Source organism: Manis javanica, chromosome 10 (genome assembly GCF_040802235.1).
Source record: "Manis javanica isolate MJ-LG chromosome 10, MJ_LKY, whole genome shotgun sequence".
Lineage (NCBI taxonomy): Eukaryota > Metazoa > Chordata > Mammalia > Pholidota > Manidae > Manis > Manis javanica.
In genome coordinates this window covers 45,201,786-45,221,910 of record NC_133165.1, presented here as the reverse complement: position 1 = coordinate 45,221,910, position 20,125 = coordinate 45,201,786, and the positions used below count along the sequence as shown (strand labels likewise).

The following is a 20,125-nucleotide window of genomic DNA, read 5'->3' as shown; positions in this document are numbered from 1 at the left end:
GATGGAGATGATGGGGATTTGTTGGGATGGTTGCCTTGGCCTAAAGGGTGGGATGCTCAGATGTTGGGGACCTTACTGACCATCCTCCCTCTTATTTCCTCTCATTTTTTGCAGCCAGAGACGCCTGCTCCTGACGGGAACCCCCTTGCAGAACAGCCTTATGGAACTGTGGTCCTTGATGCACTTTTTGATGCCCCATGTCTTCCAGTCTCATCGCGAATTCAAAGAATGGTTCTCTAACCCCCTAACTGGCATGATTGAGGGCAGCCAAGAATACAATGAAGGTCTGGTCAAACGCCTACACAAGGTAGGGCCTTAACATTTTGCCATAGGTATTGGGGAATGGTGAGGAACCAAGGGCAATTCCCAGAAAACTTAGGGAGAGGGAGGTCAACAATGAGCTGAATTCCCCTAGTTATCAGGCTTCAGTGTTCTAATGACTAAGCCTTTGCCAAATTGAGTGACCTCATCTTAGGCATTTTTTTAATGGTGATATTTCTGTTCTTCTCTGAGTAGAATCACACTGGTGATCAGTCCCTGCTTGGATTTCTTTACATCCGGCTTTCTTCAGCTTTATATTTATGTTTTCTGTCTCATTGTCTCTCTCCTTTCTTTTTTTTTTCAGTCTTCTCTGATTCCTCTTCCTTTGTCCAGCTCTTCAGTAACATCTCTCGGCATTCTGATCTTTACTTTTTAGTTTTCCAATTTACATATATCATAGGCATAATCATTCATAAGGCTTTAAGACTCTTCAATTCATATTTTTAATCCCTTGACTCTTTGAGTCACTTGACCTGTATTCAGACTTCTGACTTGATGTCTTAAATTGAAAGTTCCTCTTGAACTCATTCTGTCCTTATCATTTTGACTTCATTTTGGTCAATCACACTATCATTTTGGTAAATCAAATCAGAAACCAAGAAGTCATTCTTGATTATACTTGTTCCTTCATTTTATTCCCTTATTTAAATTTTTCCATGTCAACTTGATGACTATGTGCTGTCAGATTTTACCTCCTAAGATCATAGATTTGCCTTTTGTTTTCTATGCTGTTGTCAGTGCCTCAGTTTTTATTCTCCCCTTCTCTACTGGCTTTACTTTTGTAATCTTATAAATTTACAGTTACTCCTTGAATGTAAGTTGAGTCGTCCCTTTTGCATAGTTAGTTGCTCTGCCCTTAGTTTTATGATCTCAGATGTTACAGTATCATCAACTTTATATCTGCTTCAACAGAAAGTAAATTCCTTGAGAGAGGAGGGCTTGCACCTGACTCATCTTTGTGTTATTGGTTCCTCGTGTTGCTCTATGAGTGTTTACTGATGGGCTAAGCTACTTCTTAGTACATCATCAGGGCAAGGCCCAGCTAGAAGGACTCAGTGCCTGCTGTTCTTCTGTCACCCTCCTGCTTATTTGCTTTTAGGTTTTGCGGCCTTTTTTGCTGCGCCGAGTTAAGGTGGATGTTGAGAAGCAGATGCCTAAAAAGTATGAGCACGTTATCCGCTGCCGGCTATCCAAACGCCAACGCTGTCTCTATGATGACTTCATGGCACAGACCACGTAAGGGAGAACTGAGGGTGAGCCCTGGGACCCTAGATTAGAGCAGAGGTGACAGGATGTCCCATTTATTTTTCTTCTCTCCCAGAACTAAGGAGACACTAGCCACAGGCCATTTCATGAGTGTCATCAACATTTTGATGCAGCTGCGTAAAGTCTGTAATCATCCAAATCTATTTGATCCTCGACCTGTTACCTCCCCGTTCATCACACCAGGCATCTGCTTCAGCACCGCCTCTCTAGTGCTAAGGGCCACTGATGTTCATCCCCTCCAGGTAAGTAGTTGCTTCCAAGGTTATTAGCATTAATCCATCCCTGTTCCTTTTCCTTAGGCTAGAGTCTGACCTGCATCCTTACCTCCGGGTCATCTCAGCATGATTTCCCTAGTTTTTTTGTTTTCTAGCTGTGTGGCTTGGGGCAAGGTACTTATTAACCTCTAACCATAAGTTTGTTTGCACTTCAAAATAGTGATCAAAAGGCCTGTTCTGCAGTGTTTGTGAGAATTGTGTTAATATTTTTGGAAGTCCCTGGCATATTAATAGTTGTTAGATATTATTTTTCGTACCTACTCCTTCCCTCTTTATGGCCACTTACCACTCCCATAAATTTTTGTTCTTATTGTGGTGAAATATGTGTAGTAAGTTTTTACCATTTTAACTGTATGGTTCAGTGGCATTAACTACATTCACATTGTTGTGCAACCATCACCACCGTCCATCTTCAGAACTCTTATCATCCTTCCAAACTGAAACTCCATACCCATTAAATAATAACTTCCCCTTTCCCCCTGCCACCTCCTCCCAGCTTGATAGCCACTATTCCTTTCTGTTCCCATGACTACCCTACGTACTTACATAAATAGAATCATACAATATTGTCCTTTTGTGACTGGCTTATTTCACCTAATAATGTCTTTAAGGTTCATCCATCTTGCAGCATGTGTCAGAATTGCCTTCCTTTTTAAGGTTGGGTAATATTTCATTTTATATATATATACATGTATATATGTAAAATTTATCTGTGTATAGAATATTTTATCTATCCATCAGCGTACACTGGGTTGCTTCTACCTTTTGGCTTTTGTGAATAATGCTGCTATGCACATACGTATACAAATATCTGTTCAAGCCCCTGCTTTCGTTTCTTTTGGGTATATCCTTAGAAGTAGAATTGCTGGGTCATATGGTAATTCTAATTTTAATTTTTTGATGAACTGCCATACAGTTTTCCACAGCAGCTGCACTGTTTTACATCCCCACCAGCAGTTCATAGGAGTTCCAGTTTCTTCACTTCATTGCTATCACCTGTTTACTGCTTTTTGATAGTAGCTATCTTAATGGGTATGAGGTGATATATCATTGTGATTTTGATTTGCATTGCCCTAATGATTGGTGATGTTGAACATTTTTCATGTGCTGAATTTGTATCTTCTTTGGAGAAACGTCTATTCAAGTGTTTGCTGTTTTTTTAATTGGGTTGCTTTTTTGTTGAATTGTAGGAATTCTTTATATGTTCTGGATGTTAATCACTTAGCAGATACATGATTTGCAAATATTAGTTCCCTTCTAGTGTTGCCTATTCTCTCTGTTGATAGCATCCTTTGATGCAGTGTAATTTATCAATTGTTTTTTTCGTTGCCTGTACTTTTGGTGTATAGCCAAGAAATCATAGCCACACTGGTTCCTCTGACACCATGCTTTTGTGCCCCTTCTTGTGCCAGCGGATAGACATGGGTCGGTTTGATCTTATTGGCCTGGAGGGTCGTGTCTCTAGATATGAGGCTGACACTTTTCTGCCCCGGCACCGCCTCTCCCACCGGGTACTACTAGAGGTGGCTACTGCTCCTGACCCCCCACCCCGACCCAAGCCAGTCAAGATGAAAGTCAACAGGTACCAGGGCTAAGGCATAAGGGGGTGGGGTTCCTAGAAAAAATGGCTATAGCTGGCTGAGAGGAATTGGGATGGAAAGAAAAGAGTTGGAGGCTAGGCTAGAATGTTTATATGGGATGCATGCAAAATACTGTGGAAGGAAAGGGAAGAGAATGACTAGAAGAGGGTCTTGGGATGGGCCCTTGTGTTTGTCATTGATTTTCTTCCCCCTCCATCTGTTTGGTGCTTTTCATTTATCTCTGATGTCTTTCCCTTTTTCTCTTTTGGGTCTTTTCCATTTTTCCCCTTTCCTTTTATAATCTCTATTTTTCTGCTTCGTTTTCCTTATTCCTTTCTTTTTCTACTTTTTATTTGTCTTCTCCACCCATCCCTTTGTTTTTTCCTCATAGGATGCTTCAGCCAGTGCCCAAGCAAGAAGGCCGGACAGTGGTGGTGGTGAACAGCCCACGGACCCCTCTGGGCCCCGTCCCAGTCCGACCCTCTACAGGCCCTGAACTCTCAGACCAGCCCTCTCCTGGCCCAACACCTCCAGTTTTGCCAGCACCACTGATGGTGTCGGCCTCACCTGCTGGGCCCCCACTTATTCCAGCATCCCGGCCTTCTGGCCCAGTGCTGTTGCCCCCACTGCAGCCAAACAGTGGGCCTCTCCCCCAGGGTGAGTTGCAAGAGAGACAGGATGTTGGGGGCGGGGATTGGGGTGGCAATAGTACTTAACTAAATTATTCAGACTGGGGAAGAAGAAGTGAAATTAGGGTGTTTGAGGAGCTGGTTTAGAGACAGGTGTGGTATTTGACTGGTAGAAGAGAATATGTGTGGTGGTTTCTGGGAGCAGGCTAAGGCTCCAGTCAGTATATCTGACAGGTGGTTGCTTTGTATCTACAGTGTTGCCATCCCCCCTGGGGGTCCTGAGTGGGGGGACCTCACGGCCTCCCACCCCAACCCTATCCCTGAAGCCAGCCCCACCTGCCCCTGTTCGCCTGAGTCCTGCTCCACCCCCAGGCTCCTCCAGCCTATTGAAGCCCCTGACAGTGCCACCAGGCTTCACCTTCCCTTCTGCTGCCACCACCACCTCTACCACCACAGCCACTGCTCCCACCATGGCAGTGCCAACTCCTACTCCTGCACCACAGCGCCTCATCCTGTCTCCTGATATGCAAGCTCGCCTGCCCTGTAAGTTCCCAAGGCTTTGAAAGGGTAAAGGACTTGAGATAGGAAGAAAGCTTATCTGCCATGGAGCTGGAGAAGAAAAAATCTCAGGGACATTAAGAGTGTCCTCAAAGGATATCCTTACATTCTTACATTATCAGCCTTTATGTTTCTTACATTCTAGGTAGCTAACATACATTATGTATTTTACCAGACATTGATAATTTGTAATCAAGTAAGGGCCCTCCAGGAGTGGGGCGGATGACACATAGATGGGTAAGTAGGTCAGTCTAGCAGTAGAAAATTATTTGGGATAAAAGTTCAGCATAGACGAGGGGGTGGGATTAGCTCAGTATGGTGGCAGGCCATTAGAGGATGTAAAGTAGATTGCTAAGCAGCTAAGTGGGACTGGAAGGAGTAGTGTGTCAAAAGCTCAAAGGCTGTAGGTGAAGGCTATTGGGACATGGTAAATTGAGGGAAAGGGTTGAAGAACTGGAGACTTCTGCCTCTTGAGAGTCTGTGAGGTGGTCCTGAGCAGAGTGAGCTGTGTGTGCATTAAGCCCTTCTTTGTTTGTAGCAGGTGAAGTGGTCAGCATCGGGCAGTTAGCCTCACTGGCACAACGTCCAGTGGCTAGTGCAGGGGGAAGCAAACCTCTCACCTTCCAAATCCAGGGCAACAAGCTGACTTTGACTGGTGCCCAGGTGCGCCAGCTTGCTGTGGGGCAGCCCCGCCCGCTGCAAAGTAGGTAAAACCCACCCCCTGTCCTGCCTTTTTCCTTTTTTTCTTTGTCCCCTTGTTTTTGTGGCTCTTTTCAGATGTTAGTCTTTATGTTTCTTTGCCTAGCTTTTGGTGGGTGGCGCCAAAGGGAATGTTTGGAGGGGGTCTTTTGGTAAAGATAAAGATAAAGATAAGGTCATTCTAGAAAAGTTATCCCCTCTCTGTTCTTTCCCTCTCCTATTGCCCTTGCCTCTGCCCTCCTCTGGCTGATTAGCTGCTTCTCTCTCTTTCTCTCTTCCCTTAACCCAGGGAATGTGGTGCACCTGGTGTCAGCAGGGGGGCAGCACCACCTCATCAGCCAGCCTGCTCATGTGGCCCTCATCCAGGCTGTGGCCCCGACCCCTGGCCCCACCCCTGTCTCTGTGCTGCCTTCTTCGACCCCCAGCACCACCCCTGCCCCCACTGGCCTCAGCCTTCCGCTTGCTGCTAACCAGGGTGAGGCTCCTGGCCTTCCTACTTACTTAGCCCTTGCTGGCCTCAGTCCTTCCAGGCATGCCCTGGGCTATTGTCCTTCTAGCCTTCCCTCAGTGTTGTTTTCCTTTGCCAGTATCTCCAGTATCTGTCTGCTACCCTCTCCTGCCCTGGACTTCTTCCATTCTTTGGGTCTCTTGTTTCTTTTCTACCTTCCTCTCAATGTAGCTTCCTCTTGCAGTGCCACCAACCATGGTGAATAATACAGGCGTGGTGAAGATTGTAGTAAGACAGGCCCCTCGGGATGGACTGACTCCTGTTCCTCCGTTGGCCCCAACACCCCGGCCTCCGAGCTCTGGGCTTCCAGCTGTGTTGACTTCACACCCCACATTAACCCCTGGCCGGCTACCCACACCTACGCTGAGTACTTCCCGGGCCCCCATGCCCACATCCTCTCTGATGAGACCCCTTCTCAAGCTGGTCCACAGCCCTCCTGAAGTCAGTGGTGAGTCCAGGTGGCTGAGGCCAGAAATTTTTGTCAGGAACAGAAATAGGCTGATGGTTCTCAGGGTTTCTTAGTCAAAACAGATCCCTTCATTATCAGCATAATGACTCCCTTTGCAGTGGGCCCCAGAACTAGGCTGCTGAGCCCTTGCCTAATTCCAAGATATGTTTGTTGGAACCACAAGGGAAAGGAGATGTCACATTCCTTGAATCTTTGACCGTATGGCATGGGAGCAAAGGTTTTCTAGGAAACAGGTGAAGCTTTGGGTTAAGAGAAAGGGTGGGTCAGGGTAATAGAAGGAGCAAGAAAAGAATTCTGGGGCTAACTCATCCTCTGTCTCCACAGCTTCATCACCCGGAGCTGCTCCCTTGACCATCTCTTCTCCTCTCCCTGTGCCGTCCTCACTCCCTGGGCCAGCCTCTTCTCCGATGCCAGTTCCCAACTCCTCTCCCCTTGCTAGCCCTGTGTCCTCTACAGTTTCAGTTCCAGCGTCATCTTCATTTTCCATCTCTGTCTCCACCACGCTTCCTGCCCCAGCCTCAGCTCCACTTACTATCCCCATCTCTGCCCCCTTGCCTGTTTCGGCTTCGGGCCCAGCTCTGTTGACCAATGTGACTCCAACACTAGCCCCTGTTGTCTCAGCGGCTCCTGGACCTCCCTCTTTGGCACCAACTGGGACTTCCCCATCAGCGTCAGCCTTGACTCTAGGTTTGGGCACAACTCCATCCCTCTCCCCATCTCAGGCACCTGGTCACCCTCTGTTGCTGGCTTCAGCCTCTTCACATGTTTCAGGGTTGAACTCAGCGGTGGCCGCAGCATGTTCACCCGTCCTGGTGCCAGCTTCTGCTCTAGCCAATCCTTTTCCAGCAACACCAAATCCAGCTCCAGCTCAGGCTTCCCTTCTGGCTCCAGCACCTTCTGCATCTCAGGCTCTGGCCACCTCTTTGGCTCCCATGGTGGCTCCACAGACAGCAATCCTGGCTCCTTCTCCAGCTCCTCCTCTGGCATCTCTTCCAGTCCTGGCTCCATCGCCAGGTCCTGCTCCTGTCCTCGCTCCATCACAGACTCCGGTTCCAGTTCTGGCTTCATCATCTACTCCAGGAACTCCTTTAGCCTCAGCTTCTTCACTGGTGCCAGCTGCAGCTCCTGTCTTGGCTCCATCATCAACTCAAACTGTGGTACCAACCCCAATTCCATCACCTCTCCCAAGCCCAGCTTCTGCACAGACACCGGCTTTAGCCCCAACTTTAACATCCACTCTTGGTGGCTCATCTCCATCTCAGACACACTCTTTGGGAATGGGGAACACCCAAGGGCCCTTTCCAGCTCAGACATTGTCATTAACTCCAGCAGCATCCTTATTACCAGCTCCAGCACAGACACTGTCTTTGACACCAGGACCACCCCTGGGTCCATCTCAGACGCTGTCTCTGGCTCCAGCACCCACTCTGGCTCCAGCTTCTCCAGTGGGCCCAGTCCCAGCTCACACACTGACTTTGGCTCCGGTATCATCATCTGCTTCCCTCCTGGTCCCAGCTTCAGTGCAAACACTGACCTTGAGCCCTGCCCCACTTCCAGTGCCCACCTTGGGCCCAGCCACAGCCCAAACTCTGGCACTGGCCCCAGCTTCAACACAGGCCCCAGCTTCCCAGGCATCATCCCTTATGGTTTCGGCATCTGGTGCTGCTCCCTTGCCTGTCACCATGGTATCCCGGCTGCCTGTTTCCAAGGATGAGCCTGAGACACTGACATTGCGCTCTGGTCCCCCGAGTCCTCCCTCCACTGCTACCTCGTTCAGTGGTCCTCGGCCTCGACGCCAGCCCCCACCACCACCTCGTTCCCCTTTCTATCTGGTAAGTTTTACTGCCTCAAAGGAGAGGGAACAGGAAGTTGAGTTTCTGTGGAATGTTGGTAGTGTTGGTTTAATAAAATTATGCCACTTTTATCTTAGTAAATTACAAAGCTGAATTTTGTGGATCTAATACTTGAATGACATTGGACAAGTCCCTGCTCTTCCCATGGGCCTGTACTCTTACCTGTAAAATGGGAATAATCATGTTCTTTTCTCAGAGGAATAATTGAGAAGTTAATGTTCTTAAAACAGTGAATTGCTGATACGTTCAAGGTCACTGTGTTATTACTGGTCTCTTTGGTTCTTGCTTATTCTTTTGAGTTAGTGTTGCTATCTTATTGCCGCACTTGACAGAGGAAGAAACTAGTCCATTAAGTGATGGTACAAAGGTTACAAAATTTATGACAACACAGATGTGTGGATTCCATTGCTTTTTCCTCTTCCCCACAGAGGCAGTCCTCAGAGACAGACTTTCTCAGTTGCTAAGACCTCACCATTGTCAAGCATTTGGACTTCTAAGGGAGGGCTGGCACCACAAAAAATCATGAGCTCTGACTTTGATGGTTATTATCTCTTACAGTTTTTTTATCTCCCTGGTGATTAAGTAGGCAATAAAAAGAACTCTCTTTTTTTTTCTGTCATAGATAATAGGTCCATATGTGTTTGATTAAGTTAAACTTAGCAACTCAAATTAAACAACCCAAGAACTAAAAAGAAGAAAGGTCTAGTCAGTCTCTCCAGTCACTCATGTCTTTTTCTCACTCTGTTTTCAGAGCTGATTTTTACTCTTTGCCTCAGCCCCAGTTCCCTACCCTTTGTCAGTGTCGCTGACTCCACCTTTAGTCTTTTTCTGTTGTCAGGTTGGTCTGGCTTGTTACAGTAGAGAGAAGAGAGCCTCAATCCTAGTCCAAGGGTGGCAGTCCCACCTGTGCTAAATTTTGCTCTCTCTGCAATTAGCAGATTCTTGACACTGTACTGTTTGAGATATAAATCATATACCATACAGTCACCTATTTAAAGTGTGAAATTCAGTGACTTTAGTTCATTCACAGAGGTGCAGCTATTGCCACAGTCCATGCTAAAACATTTTCATGGCCCTAGGAAGAAACCCTACACCCTTAGCCATCATCCCTGAAGCCCCCTCCATCCTTTCTAGCTCTAGCTAGTCACTAATCTACTTTCTGTCTCTCTAGATTTGCCTATGGAGTTACATAACGTGTGGTCTTTTGTAACTGTTCTTTCCCTTAGTTTAGTGTTTTTGAGGTTCATCCTGTGTTACAGCATGTAATTAATACTTCATTTCTTTATGTTGAATAATAATCCATTGTATGGATATGCCATATTTTATATAGCTATGTGGGGGCATTTGGATTATTTCTGCTTTTTGGCTGTTAATGAATAATGCTGCTGTGAGCATTTGTGTGTAAGATTTTTGTGTCTTTGATATATTTGCATTTATAATGGGTGTATACCTAGAAGTGGAATTTCTGGGTCATTCAGTAACTATTTAATGGTTGCAGAAGTGCCAAACGGTTTTTCAGAGTGGCTATGTCATTTTACATTTCTGCTAGGCCTGTAAAGGTTCCAGGTTGTCCATCCACATCTTTGCCAATGATTGTTGTCTTTGTTGTTATAGCCATCCTGGTTGGTGTTAAGTGGTATCTTGTGGTTTTGATAAGCATTTTCCTAATGACTAATGATGTTGAGTGACTTTTCAGTGGTTGTTGGCCATTTGTGTATCTTCTTTGAAGAAATGTCTGTTCAGATTTTGCCTTTTAAAGTTTTAATTGGTTTATTTTAATTTTATTACTGAGTTATAAGGGCTCTTTATAAATTCCGGATACAAGTATCTAGGTATATTTTCTGATACATGATTTGCAAATATTTTCTCCTTTGCTACTACTTTTGAGAGCTGGCCTATATTGATTTTTTCCCTCTGCTTGGATGCTTTCCTTGCTCACTTGTATCACGAGGAGCCAAGATGTCAAGCTTAAGGTAGCAGTCAAGGGAAATTTGGGATGCTGCCTTTTTTTAGGACCTTTCCTAAGGTCCACTCTCCTTCATTATTTGTGTATTCTAATAACAGATACTTATTGTGAGCCTACTTTGTGCCAGATACTGAGCAGAATACTGGGTGATTAAAGTTAGCAAGATCAGATACAGTTCATGTTATATTGGGCTTTTACAGTTTAGTGGTAGAAAACATTAATCAGAGAACCATGTAAGTGTAAAACTACAAGTGTGATAAATGCTACAAAAAAGAGTTTGGTTTTATTGCCTGTGAAACTGGAAGCACAGAGATGGGAAAGGTTTGGGTCAAAGTCGTATGATTTCCTGTCTGCTAGGGCACTCCCTGTTTCTCAGGATGCTGATACCTAGATGGTTAGTTAGCCTATCCAATCCCAGCCCATTCCATTCTGTCCCTTGGCAGAAACCAGCTGTGGATTTGATTAGCCCCTCTGTTCTGGTCAGTGATTTCAGGAAGGCTTTTCATGATTGTTCTGGATCCTCTGCAAGAAGGTAAATTTAACTTGGATGTTCCAGAGTTATGTGTTTTATAGACTGGATGATTTGTGGGTATTTTCCTATATACTTGCTGGATATGTGATCTTAATTTAGAATATTCAGGCATTCTGCTTTGGTATGCAAGGGAAGATTAATTTTCTCTTGCAGAGAAGTTAATTCATTTAACATTGTGAAAGGAATAACTTCCATTATTGACAACTTGGCAAATTACTAAAAGCATAGTATATTTTTTAATCTTACGATTTCCATAGGTTATGTTTAATTCTGGGAGGAGCTGTCAGGTTTTCTGTTGAGGACACCAGTGACTTTTCTTTTTTTTTTTTTTTTCTGTGATCCCCAGGACACTCTGGAGGAAAAGCGAAAGCGACAGCGGTCTGAACGCCTGGAACGGATTTTCCAACTTAGTGACGCTCATGGGGCCCTGGCACCTGTGTATGGAACTGAAGTCCTGGATTTCTGTACCCTGCCCCAACCTGTTGGCAGTCCCATTGGTCCTCGTTCTCTTGGCCCCAGCCACCCCAGCTTTTGGACTTATACTGAGGCTGCCTGCCAAGCTGTACTGTTTCCCCAGCAACGACTAGACCAGCTGTCAGAAATCATTGAGAGGTTGGCAGGGCTAAGTGCTAATGGGAAGTGGGTCTTGGGGCCTCTGAGTAGATGTAGTAGTAAGGGCTGGTGGAGGTGCTAACTTTTGGGGCCTTTCAAAGTTCCATCTTTTATACTACTTCTTCCTTTTGCAGGTTCATCTTTGTCATGCCTCCTGTGGAGGCACCTTCCCCTTCCCTGCATGCCTGCCACCCACCTCCTTGGTTGGCCCCACATCAGGTAGCCTTCCAGGAGCAATTGGCCTGTGAACTCTGGCCCCGGGCTCGTCCTTTGCACCGTATTGTGTGTAACATGCGCACCCAGTTCCCTGACTTGAGGCTCATCCAGTATGACTGCGGTGAGTTCACTGGACAGTGAGCGTCCCTTGACCTCTTCCTGTCTTGGTAGCGAGAATGTTTTATATCAAAAGAATGCTGTACATAAGGTTTCTGTGGATTTAATTAAACATTAGACAGTTTTATAAATTCTGCTTACAGGCAAGATGGAGAAATAGAGTCTTTATGTTGTATTCTTGGCATTCATTAATTGACAGATGAAACTTGAGATGTGTGCTAACTCATTCAGTGATTATTTTATGAATATCTGATAATTTGGGACACAGTGGCAAATAAGATAGCACAGCATAGAGTTTTCAGATTAATGGGGAAACGTGTGTGGTGGTACAAGACGGCACAGTAAATAGTACATTTTGTTTGGGGAAGAGGCAAGGCTATTTATTGGTTGTAATGCATTTGGCTTCAAATAACAGAAAACCAACCAACAGTGGCTTAAACCACAGGGGCATTTATTGTTTACTTAATGAGAAATTCTGAGAATAGTGGTGTATTCATGGACTTAGGACCTTCTGGTCTTTGTATTTTGCCTATCATCCTTAGCTTTTATCTTTTTATTCTCATGCTTATTTCTTCATGGTCTTAAGGTGGCTGCATAACTTCAGGGAGGACACCAAGGCCCCAAGCAGGAAAAAAGGGTTTGATAAGTCTTCTTTTCTTGGAAAGAAATTCTTACCAGTTGACTGCTTCACAGCTCATTGGCTCAGATTGGGCCACATGCCCATCCCTAGTCACTGAAAAGGGGAAGGATGGCTTATTTAGACCAAGTATAGTTCATGTTCTTGGGTTGAACTGAGGCTTGCCTTCCCTGGGAATCAAGGAATCTCTGCCAGGTCTTCATGGTGTTAATCAGGTTCTGTTAACCAAGAATGGTTGGACAGTAGTGGATAGTTTCTGCTACAACCCTGCACAGATATGTCTATAGTAACATGTTAAGGAGATTTCCTAAATGTCTTAGAATATAAGAAAGTCAGTAGATTTTTTTATTAATATGTGCTCAATAAATATTTTAGTAAAATAATTTTATAACATTTGAAGTCATTCAGAGTAGATGAAGTCTTGTTAAAAGTGTTCAAAATGACTTAATCCAAAATGTTATAGAAATTATTTCTCTGTTATGGGAGGTTGAATTAGGTAGATTCACAAGATCCTGCCTTTGTGGTTCTGATCTCAGTGACCTTCAGTCCCTGTCTATAAGCCATAACATCAATAAATCCTATGAATCAGTTTTGGTTTCAGTTGGTATAATTCAGCTGGTAGTACTTTAAGGTTTCCTGCTTATGTACCACTCAGGATTCCTTTTCCCCCCTGAGAGTCTGTATTATCCTACTCCTAGTTAGAGAGGCTAGATATAACACAGGAGCAGACTGGAGAAGGGAATCTAGGGAAGTAAATATATAAAAAATATTTTTGATTTCTCAGCTTAATTGAAAACTCTGGCCCAAAGCTTTGATTATCTTTCATCTACAGCCTTCAGTGCTGTACATTCTTCCCATTCTAGCTTCTAGCTCCCTGCACTTCTTCATATCTCTTTAGGAAAGTTGCAGACATTGGCTGTGCTGTTGCGACAGCTCAAGGTGGAGGGCCACCGGGTGCTCATATTCACCCAGATGACCCGAATGCTGGATGTACTGGAGCAGTTTCTCACCTACCACGGCCACCTCTATTTGCGTCTGGATGGCTCTACTAGAGTTGAACAGAGACAGGTAACCCAGGCATCTGCATCCCTTAGAGGCTCACCTTAGCTTCTGCCTCCTTTTTCTAGGCCTGGGTGTCCCAGGAGGGGCCCACTAAACCTTGAGTCTCTTTTTGAGATATGTCTCCCAATACTATCTTTGTTCCTTTCCCTCTAGGCCTTGATGGAACGATTCAATGCAGACAAACGCATTTTCTGCTTCATCCTTTCAACTCGGAGTGGGGGTGTAGGTGTGAACCTGACAGGAGCAGACACCGTTGTTTTTTATGACAGCGACTGGAATCCCACCATGGATGCTCAGGCCCAGGATCGCTGTCACCGAATTGGCCAGACACGAGATGTCCACATTTACAGGTATTGCCTAGACTCTCTTCATTTGTTTCCTCTTTGCTGATAGGGTATTATTGATGTATTTGGTTATTTATACATACATGGCCTTCATCACCCCCTAGGCTTATCAGTGAACGGACAGTGGAGGAGAACATTCTAAAAAAAGCAAATCAGAAGAGAATGTTGGGAGACATGGCCATTGAGGGAGGCAACTTCACCACAGCCTATTTTAAACAGGTACTCAGATTTCGCAGCCTATGTGAGAGAGAAAGAAGCAGTCTGCCTGTGGGAGTTACTCCTGCTTATTATAAAGAGAATGCTTTGGCCTCTTCAGTGATGCTTCTGATACTTTCAAGAGCTATGAGCCTTATAGCTGTAGACCTAGGACCAGCATTCCATTGGCTCTGACACTTTTTCCTCTGTTCTCTCCAAAGCAGACCATCCGAGAGCTGTTTGATATGCCCCTAGAGGAACCATCTGGCTCATCTGTACCTTCTGCCCCTGAAGAGGAGGAGGAGACTATGGCCAGCAAGCAGACCCATATTCTGGAGCAGGTGAGAAAAGAATGAGCAATGTGTAGAGTAGAGCTAGTTGTTATAGTGTGTTTTGTATCATAGACTGTTGACTTTGTCTGGTGGTGGAAGAACTGTTCCTGCTACTTCCCAGATTACAGTTGGTCTTTGTTAGCTGTGAGTACATTGCATATTGGTTCACATGATTTTACAGAAAAAAGACAGGATTTGTAGTCCTTAGTTCTAGGTTGAATTTGATCAATGCTTCTTCATAATTGTGTTTGTTAAGCCAAGTCTGTTTAATCTTCTGAGCCTCACTTTCCACTTTCCTGAAAAGCTAATGAGAAGGAGCTAAGAACTAAATGGCATAGTGGACCTAAGAAATGATTTTTGTACATAATGTAAAACTATTTTCCAAACATTGATGCATAATAGGATCACTTGGAAAACTTTTTGGAAGGTTTAATTGCTGGGTCCATCCCATCTCAAAATCCACTGAATTCTGATTTTGAGGGATTGTGGTCTAGATGTTTTATTTTTCAGAAGTAGATAGTTATTTAGGAACTATAGATGTAGAGTATCAAGGATATGTTTTTCTCTACCAATGCCTTCCTCTTACTGCTTAGCGCAGTGTAGTCTACTTCCCTCAGTGACTTTGGTGTAAGCGCCCCTTGTAAGATCAGATGTAGTTGATTGGTCTGTTGTCAGGAGGCATCTCAGTGAAAACAATTACAGATTTCAAAAAAGAGTTGAATTTTGTTGTAAACTTGGTTTGGTGTAAATTTGGCCTCAAATTTTTGCCATAATCAAATCACAGGATGTAGAGTTCTATTTTCATGTTTTTCTTCCTCACACCCTTGTAGGCATTGTGTCGGGCAGAGGATGAAGAAGATATCCGTGCAGCCACCCAGGCTAAGGCTGAACAGGTGGCTGAGCTTGCAGAATTCAATGAGAACGATGGGTTTGCTGCTGGTGAGGGAGAGGAGGCTGGTCGGACTGGAGCTGAGGATGAGGAGATGTCCCGGGCTGAGCAGGAAATTGCTGCCCTTGTTGAACAGGTCATTTTCAGACCCACTGGTTCTCAACTTCACCTTCCACAACTCCTTCCTCTAGACTCTGTGACCCTCCTTCTTTCTTCCCTGGTGAAAATCAAGGGTGATGGGCCCTGGGCCCCAAGTCCCTGTGTTCATCACCACTGCTCCTCCCCACAGCTGACCCCTATTGAGCGCTATGCCATGAAATTCCTGGAAGCCTCATTGGAGGAGGTGAGCCGAGAGGAGCTCAAGCAGGCAGAAGTGAGTATTTCCAGGGGATGGAGATGGAAATGGGAAGCTGCTTGCTTTCTGTTCACTCCCAGCCCTGCTTGTCTCTCTCTGACCACCCCTTGGGCTCTGCTGTTGGTAGGAGCAAGTGGAAGCTGCCCGCAAGGACCTGGACCAAGCCAAGGAGGAGGTGTTCCGCCTACCCCAAGAGGAAGAGGAGGGGCCAGGGGCTGGAGATGAGGTTTCCTGTGGGACTGGTGGAGGCAGTCACCGGCGCAGTAAGAAGGCCAAGGCCCCTGAAAGGCCAGGGACTCGCGTCAGTGAGCGTCTTCGTGGAGCCCGGGCTGAAACCCAAGGGGCAAACCACACTCCTGTCATATCCACCCATCATACCCTCAGTACCTCCACACACCCTCGCTGCAGCCCTTCCAGGGAGCGAGTTACCCGGCCAGCACCTAAGCCTCGACCCACTCCAGCTTTAGCTCCTATAATTCCTGCCCCAATCCCCACACCAACCCCCATTTCAGCCCCAAATCGAATAACCATGTTTCCTGTCCATATCTTGCCTTCTCCACTTCCTCCTTCACAGATTCCTCCCTCTTGTTCTTCTGCCTGCACCCCTCCTCCTGCCTGTACCCCTCCACCAGCTCATACCCTACCTCCAGGCCAAACTTCTCTCTTAACTCCTTCCTCCCCTCTTCTGCTTAGTCTGCCTTCTTTGCCCATCTCCCCTCCAGTCACCAACCTCCCTTTGGGCTTGGGGCATGAGGCAGAACTGTGTGCACAGGCATTGGCATCTGCTGAGTCCCTGGAGCTGGATGATATGGCCAATTCCGAGACTTCCCCACTTACTCTTGTGCCCCCTCAGGATCTCTTGCCACTTGCTGTTGAGATCCTGCCTGTGTCAGAGAAGAACATTTCTCTCACCTCTTCTGCACCTAGCCCAACTCTGGAGGATGACAGCATCCCCAACGGTCAAGAGCAGGAGGTGCCAGAGCCTGCTGAGGGCACCGTCCTCACAGTGCTGCCTGATGGTGAGGTGCCCATGTGTCAGAGTGAGAGCAATGGGCTGGAGCTCCCACCTTCAGCAGCATCTGATGAGCTACTTCAGGAGCCGTTGGAGGCTGACAGGAACTCAGAAGAGCTGGTGGAGGCCCAGACCCCAACCTCCAGCCCTGAGAAGCTGCAGGAACTTGTTTCACCTGAAGTCGTAGCCCCATCAACCTCATGCTCAGCCACCTCCTCACCTGAGGGTCCTTCATCTGCCCGACCCCCTAGGCGTCGCACCAGCGCCGATGTAGAAATTAGGGGTCAGGGAGCTGGTCGGCCAGGGCAGCCTCCAGGCCCCAAAGTGCTTCGCAAGCTGCCAGGACGGCTAGTGACTGTGGTAGAGGAAAAGGAACTGGTGAGGCGACGGCGACAGCAGCGGGGAGCTTCCAGCAGCCTAGTGCCTGGGTTCTCTGAGACTGGTGCCAGCCCAGGAAGCCCATCTACCCACAACATGTTGGGGCTGGAATCCTCACCTCCCACCGGTGGGCCCTGTGAAGCTGCACCCCGATCCACACTGCCCACTTCAACCCAGCAGCCCTTCATAGCTCGCCGTCACATTGAGCTGGGGGTGACCGGTGGGGGCAGCCCAGAGAATGGAGAAGGGGCACTGCTTGCCATCACACCTCCAGCTGTGAAACGTCGGAGGGGGAGGCCCCCCAAGAAGAACAGGTCTCCAGCAGATGCTGGGCAAGGGGTGGATGAGGCACCTTCATCCATCTTTAAGGGAAAAACCAATGGGCCTGACTCAGTCCTTGGGACTGAGACCCTTATTGTTGCAGAGCCTGCCCTGGGAGCCCAGCTAATTCCTGGGCCCCAGCCTCTTGGACCTCAGCCAATTCATAGACCAGAGCCCATCATCCTATCACCTGTGGAGAAAAGAAGGCGTGGCCGGCCCCCTAAGGCACGAGATTTACCCATTCCGGGGACCATTTCCTCTCCAGCGGATGGCAGCTTAGAGAGCCGGACACAGCCACCCCAGCTACCACCACCCCTGCCACCACTCCCACCACTCCTAGCCTGTCCCACTGCTACTGTCACCAACACTGTCACCACTCTAACCATTTCAACATCCCCACCCAAGCGGAAGAGGGGCCGGCCTCCCAAGAATCCACCATCACCTCGGCCCAGCCAGATCCCAAGTTTGGACCGTGACAGCTCTTCTGTCCTTGAGAGTTGTGGATTGGGGAGGCGGCGGCAACCCCAGGGCCAGGGGGAGAGTGAAGGTAGCTCCTCTGATGAGGATGGAAACCGCCCCCTCACTCGCCTGGCCCGCTTGCGGCTTGAAGCGGAGGGAATGCGGGGACGGAAGAGTGAAGGGTCCATGGTAGTGGCTGTAATTCAGGATGACCTGGATTTAGCAGATAGTGGGCCAGGTGGGATAGAATTGACACCACCTGTGGCATCATTAGCTCCAAAACTGCGTTCAACCCGGCTGCGTCCAGGGTCTCTAGTTCCCCCACTGGAGACTGAGAAGGTGCCTCGCAAACGGCCAGGGGCTCCAGTCAGTGGGGGTCCTGGGATGGCAAAGCGGAGCCGCTTACAGCCTCCAAGTCCCCTGGGACCTGAGGGTTCAGTAGAGGAGTCCGAAGCTGAAGCCTCAGAAGAGGAGGAAGGGGATGGGACCCCACGTTCCCGGCCTGGGCCCCGCCGGCTTGCTGGAGCCACCAACCAAGGGGACCAGCGCATCTTGCGCAGCAGTGCCCCTCCCCACCTGGCTGGCCCTACCATTAGTCACAGAGGCCGCAAGGCCAAGACGTGAGAGGGCTGCCCTTCCACCTAGGCTTTCCACCATGGCCCCTCTTCCTCTATGACCAGGCCTGACTCTGTTAACCACTACTTGAAGTCTTTTGAGGGGGAAAGCCTCCAGGGAGACAGAGGGGCCTTCTCCCTTCTTTCCACCAAAGTAGGGGGTAGGCAACTGGTTATCATGGAAATGGGGCTCTTCACGTATCCCCTTCCCTTCCACCCCACATGGCTGGGCAGTGTTAAGGGTGGCAAGATAGTCTCTTTCCCCACCCCCCTGTACTTGATTCCCCAGCTATCTTCACAGTCCCCCACCCTTAGGGAAAAGGGGAGGGGCTCTCTACAATGAGGTTTTTTTTTCTTTTTTTTTTTAAGAAGAAAAAAATAATAAACTTAGTTTCTGTATGAGCATCCGCGTAAGGAGGCTTCTGATTTTCTGGTCTGGTGGAGGGCTGGGTGGGAACTTGGGCATTGTTTTTCTCTCTCTTGCTCTTGCCAAACCCTAGTCTGATCATTAACCCAGAATGACATATCTTTGAGGCAGAAATCACCCAGCACCCAAGACTAGGGGAAATTGGTCAATCTGATGAAAGGTTCCTTTCCCTAAAGTTTCAGTTTGTCATTCCAACTCATAGTTTGTCCCTCCTTCCATTTCCTTGGTTCTGGACTTTATCCCAGAGCTCTCTGATGCCTCAGACTTTTACCTGCTTTTATCCCTGTTAGGTGCTTTCATTCCTTTTCCAGAAGGCGGGTATCCTACCTCTAGTTCCATCTTTTGTCCTTGATTTCCTCTAGCCAAACTGGTTTGAGGCAGTCACACCCCTTTACAAGCTCCTGGGGCTTTAAAGGTGGTGGCAGGCCACCCAACCACACCGCTGGGCTTGTGTTGGAGCCCTGAGTCAGCTCCATCTCCACCCAAGCCAAATCAAACCTGAGGCAGAAGCTGAAACTCAAAGTTCCTCAAGGCCCATAGCCAGGTAAGCGCCCCTGTTTGTTTTTTCCTTTTCTCTGATCTCAACTCGGTAGACCCCTGTGTTGTCTGAAGACTGTGTTTACCTCATCTGATTTCTCATGCCCACTCACCTGCAGCTTTATAGCACATTACCATTCTTTGCTCTCTGCTTACCCTCCCTCTTTCATCCTTTCTATCCTTGGTTACTGCTATTCAAAGAACTGCAAATGGTTCCATTTTGTCTAGGATGTAGGGGAATGGTTGGAAATGAGGGTGCCAGAGCTCAGTGGACTTGGGGAATAGGGAGATGACAAATGATTAAGTAGGGCATCATGCAGCTTTCTGTTTGGGCTATGAGGTCATTTAGACTCAAGAGTGTTAATCAAACTGTGTGGCTTGGGTTAAAATGGAGAGGAGGTGGCAGAGAGCATAGTAAAGGAGGCCCCAGTTGGGGGAGGTAAGGTTTTGCTGATGTTTCTCCCACCATAAAGAGCTCAGTTGGTGGGTACTTTTTCCTTTCTTTACCCCATTCCAGAACTTTTCACATGAAATGACTGTTTTGTTTGAAGGGCCCAGGATCTAGGGTGCCATTCTCTGACCCAATTGGGCAACTTCTGAGGAACTTAAGGGAATTTTAGGGCCCTTTGAAATACAGTGTAACATCATTAATTTGGATAGTCTCAGATTCTTAGCATCTGAGATTTGTTGTTTCTCTCCTGCTTCAATGGTCACCTGTCATTTTGCTTTTCCCCACTTGTCAAAACAACAAGTAATGCAGATAATGCTGTGTTCACACTGGCTTGCCTGTAAAGATTCAGAATCTTAGGCTGAGAAAAAGGATTCCAGCCACACATACCCTCTCTTGCTCTATGAGTCACTAGAGGAACTCCCCAGTAAGGCAGCATTCCTTAGGGACTAGGCCATGAGGATATGATCACAGAGGGGTGGAGTCTGAGCAAGACAGACCGAGGGCTCAGTTG

General features: G+C 47.2%; 1 protein-coding gene across 6 annotated transcripts in view; it reads left to right on the top strand.

The window, feature by feature from the left end:
• Positions 1-18,604, top strand: part of SRCAP (Snf2 related CREBBP activator protein) — a 28,787-nt gene extending 10,183 nt beyond the window's left edge. For 4 of the 6 annotated variants that reach the window (XM_017642709.3, XM_073215304.1, XM_017642717.3 and 1 more), the window contains exons 16-34: positions 115-307; positions 1,421-1,557; positions 1,643-1,829; positions 3,275-3,444; positions 3,834-4,099; positions 4,327-4,614; positions 5,168-5,332; positions 5,618-5,803; positions 6,021-6,284; positions 6,630-8,137; positions 11,003-11,268; positions 11,403-11,605; positions 13,137-13,306; positions 13,454-13,650; positions 13,749-13,863; positions 14,061-14,180; positions 15,002-15,196; positions 15,350-15,433; positions 15,543-18,604. In XM_017642709.3, the coding sequence (XP_017498198.3) occupies positions 115-307; positions 1,421-1,557; positions 1,643-1,829; positions 3,275-3,444; positions 3,834-4,099; positions 4,327-4,614; positions 5,168-5,332; positions 5,618-5,803; positions 6,021-6,284; positions 6,630-8,137; positions 11,003-11,268; positions 11,403-11,605; positions 13,137-13,306; positions 13,454-13,650; positions 13,749-13,863; positions 14,061-14,180; positions 15,002-15,196; positions 15,350-15,433; positions 15,543-18,209 (7,381 nt within the window). In that variant the 3' untranslated portion in view covers positions 18,210-18,604. The remainder of the gene's footprint in view (positions 1-114; positions 308-1,420; positions 1,558-1,642; positions 1,830-3,274; positions 3,445-3,833; positions 4,100-4,326; positions 4,615-5,167; positions 5,333-5,617; positions 5,804-6,020; positions 6,285-6,629; positions 8,138-11,002; positions 11,269-11,402; positions 11,606-13,136; positions 13,307-13,453; positions 13,651-13,748; positions 13,864-14,060; positions 14,181-15,001; positions 15,197-15,349; positions 15,434-15,542) is intronic. The other 2 variants (XM_073215305.1, XM_073215306.1) reach the window with 2 other exon arrangements.
• Positions 18,605-20,125: the final 1,521 nt, after the last annotated feature.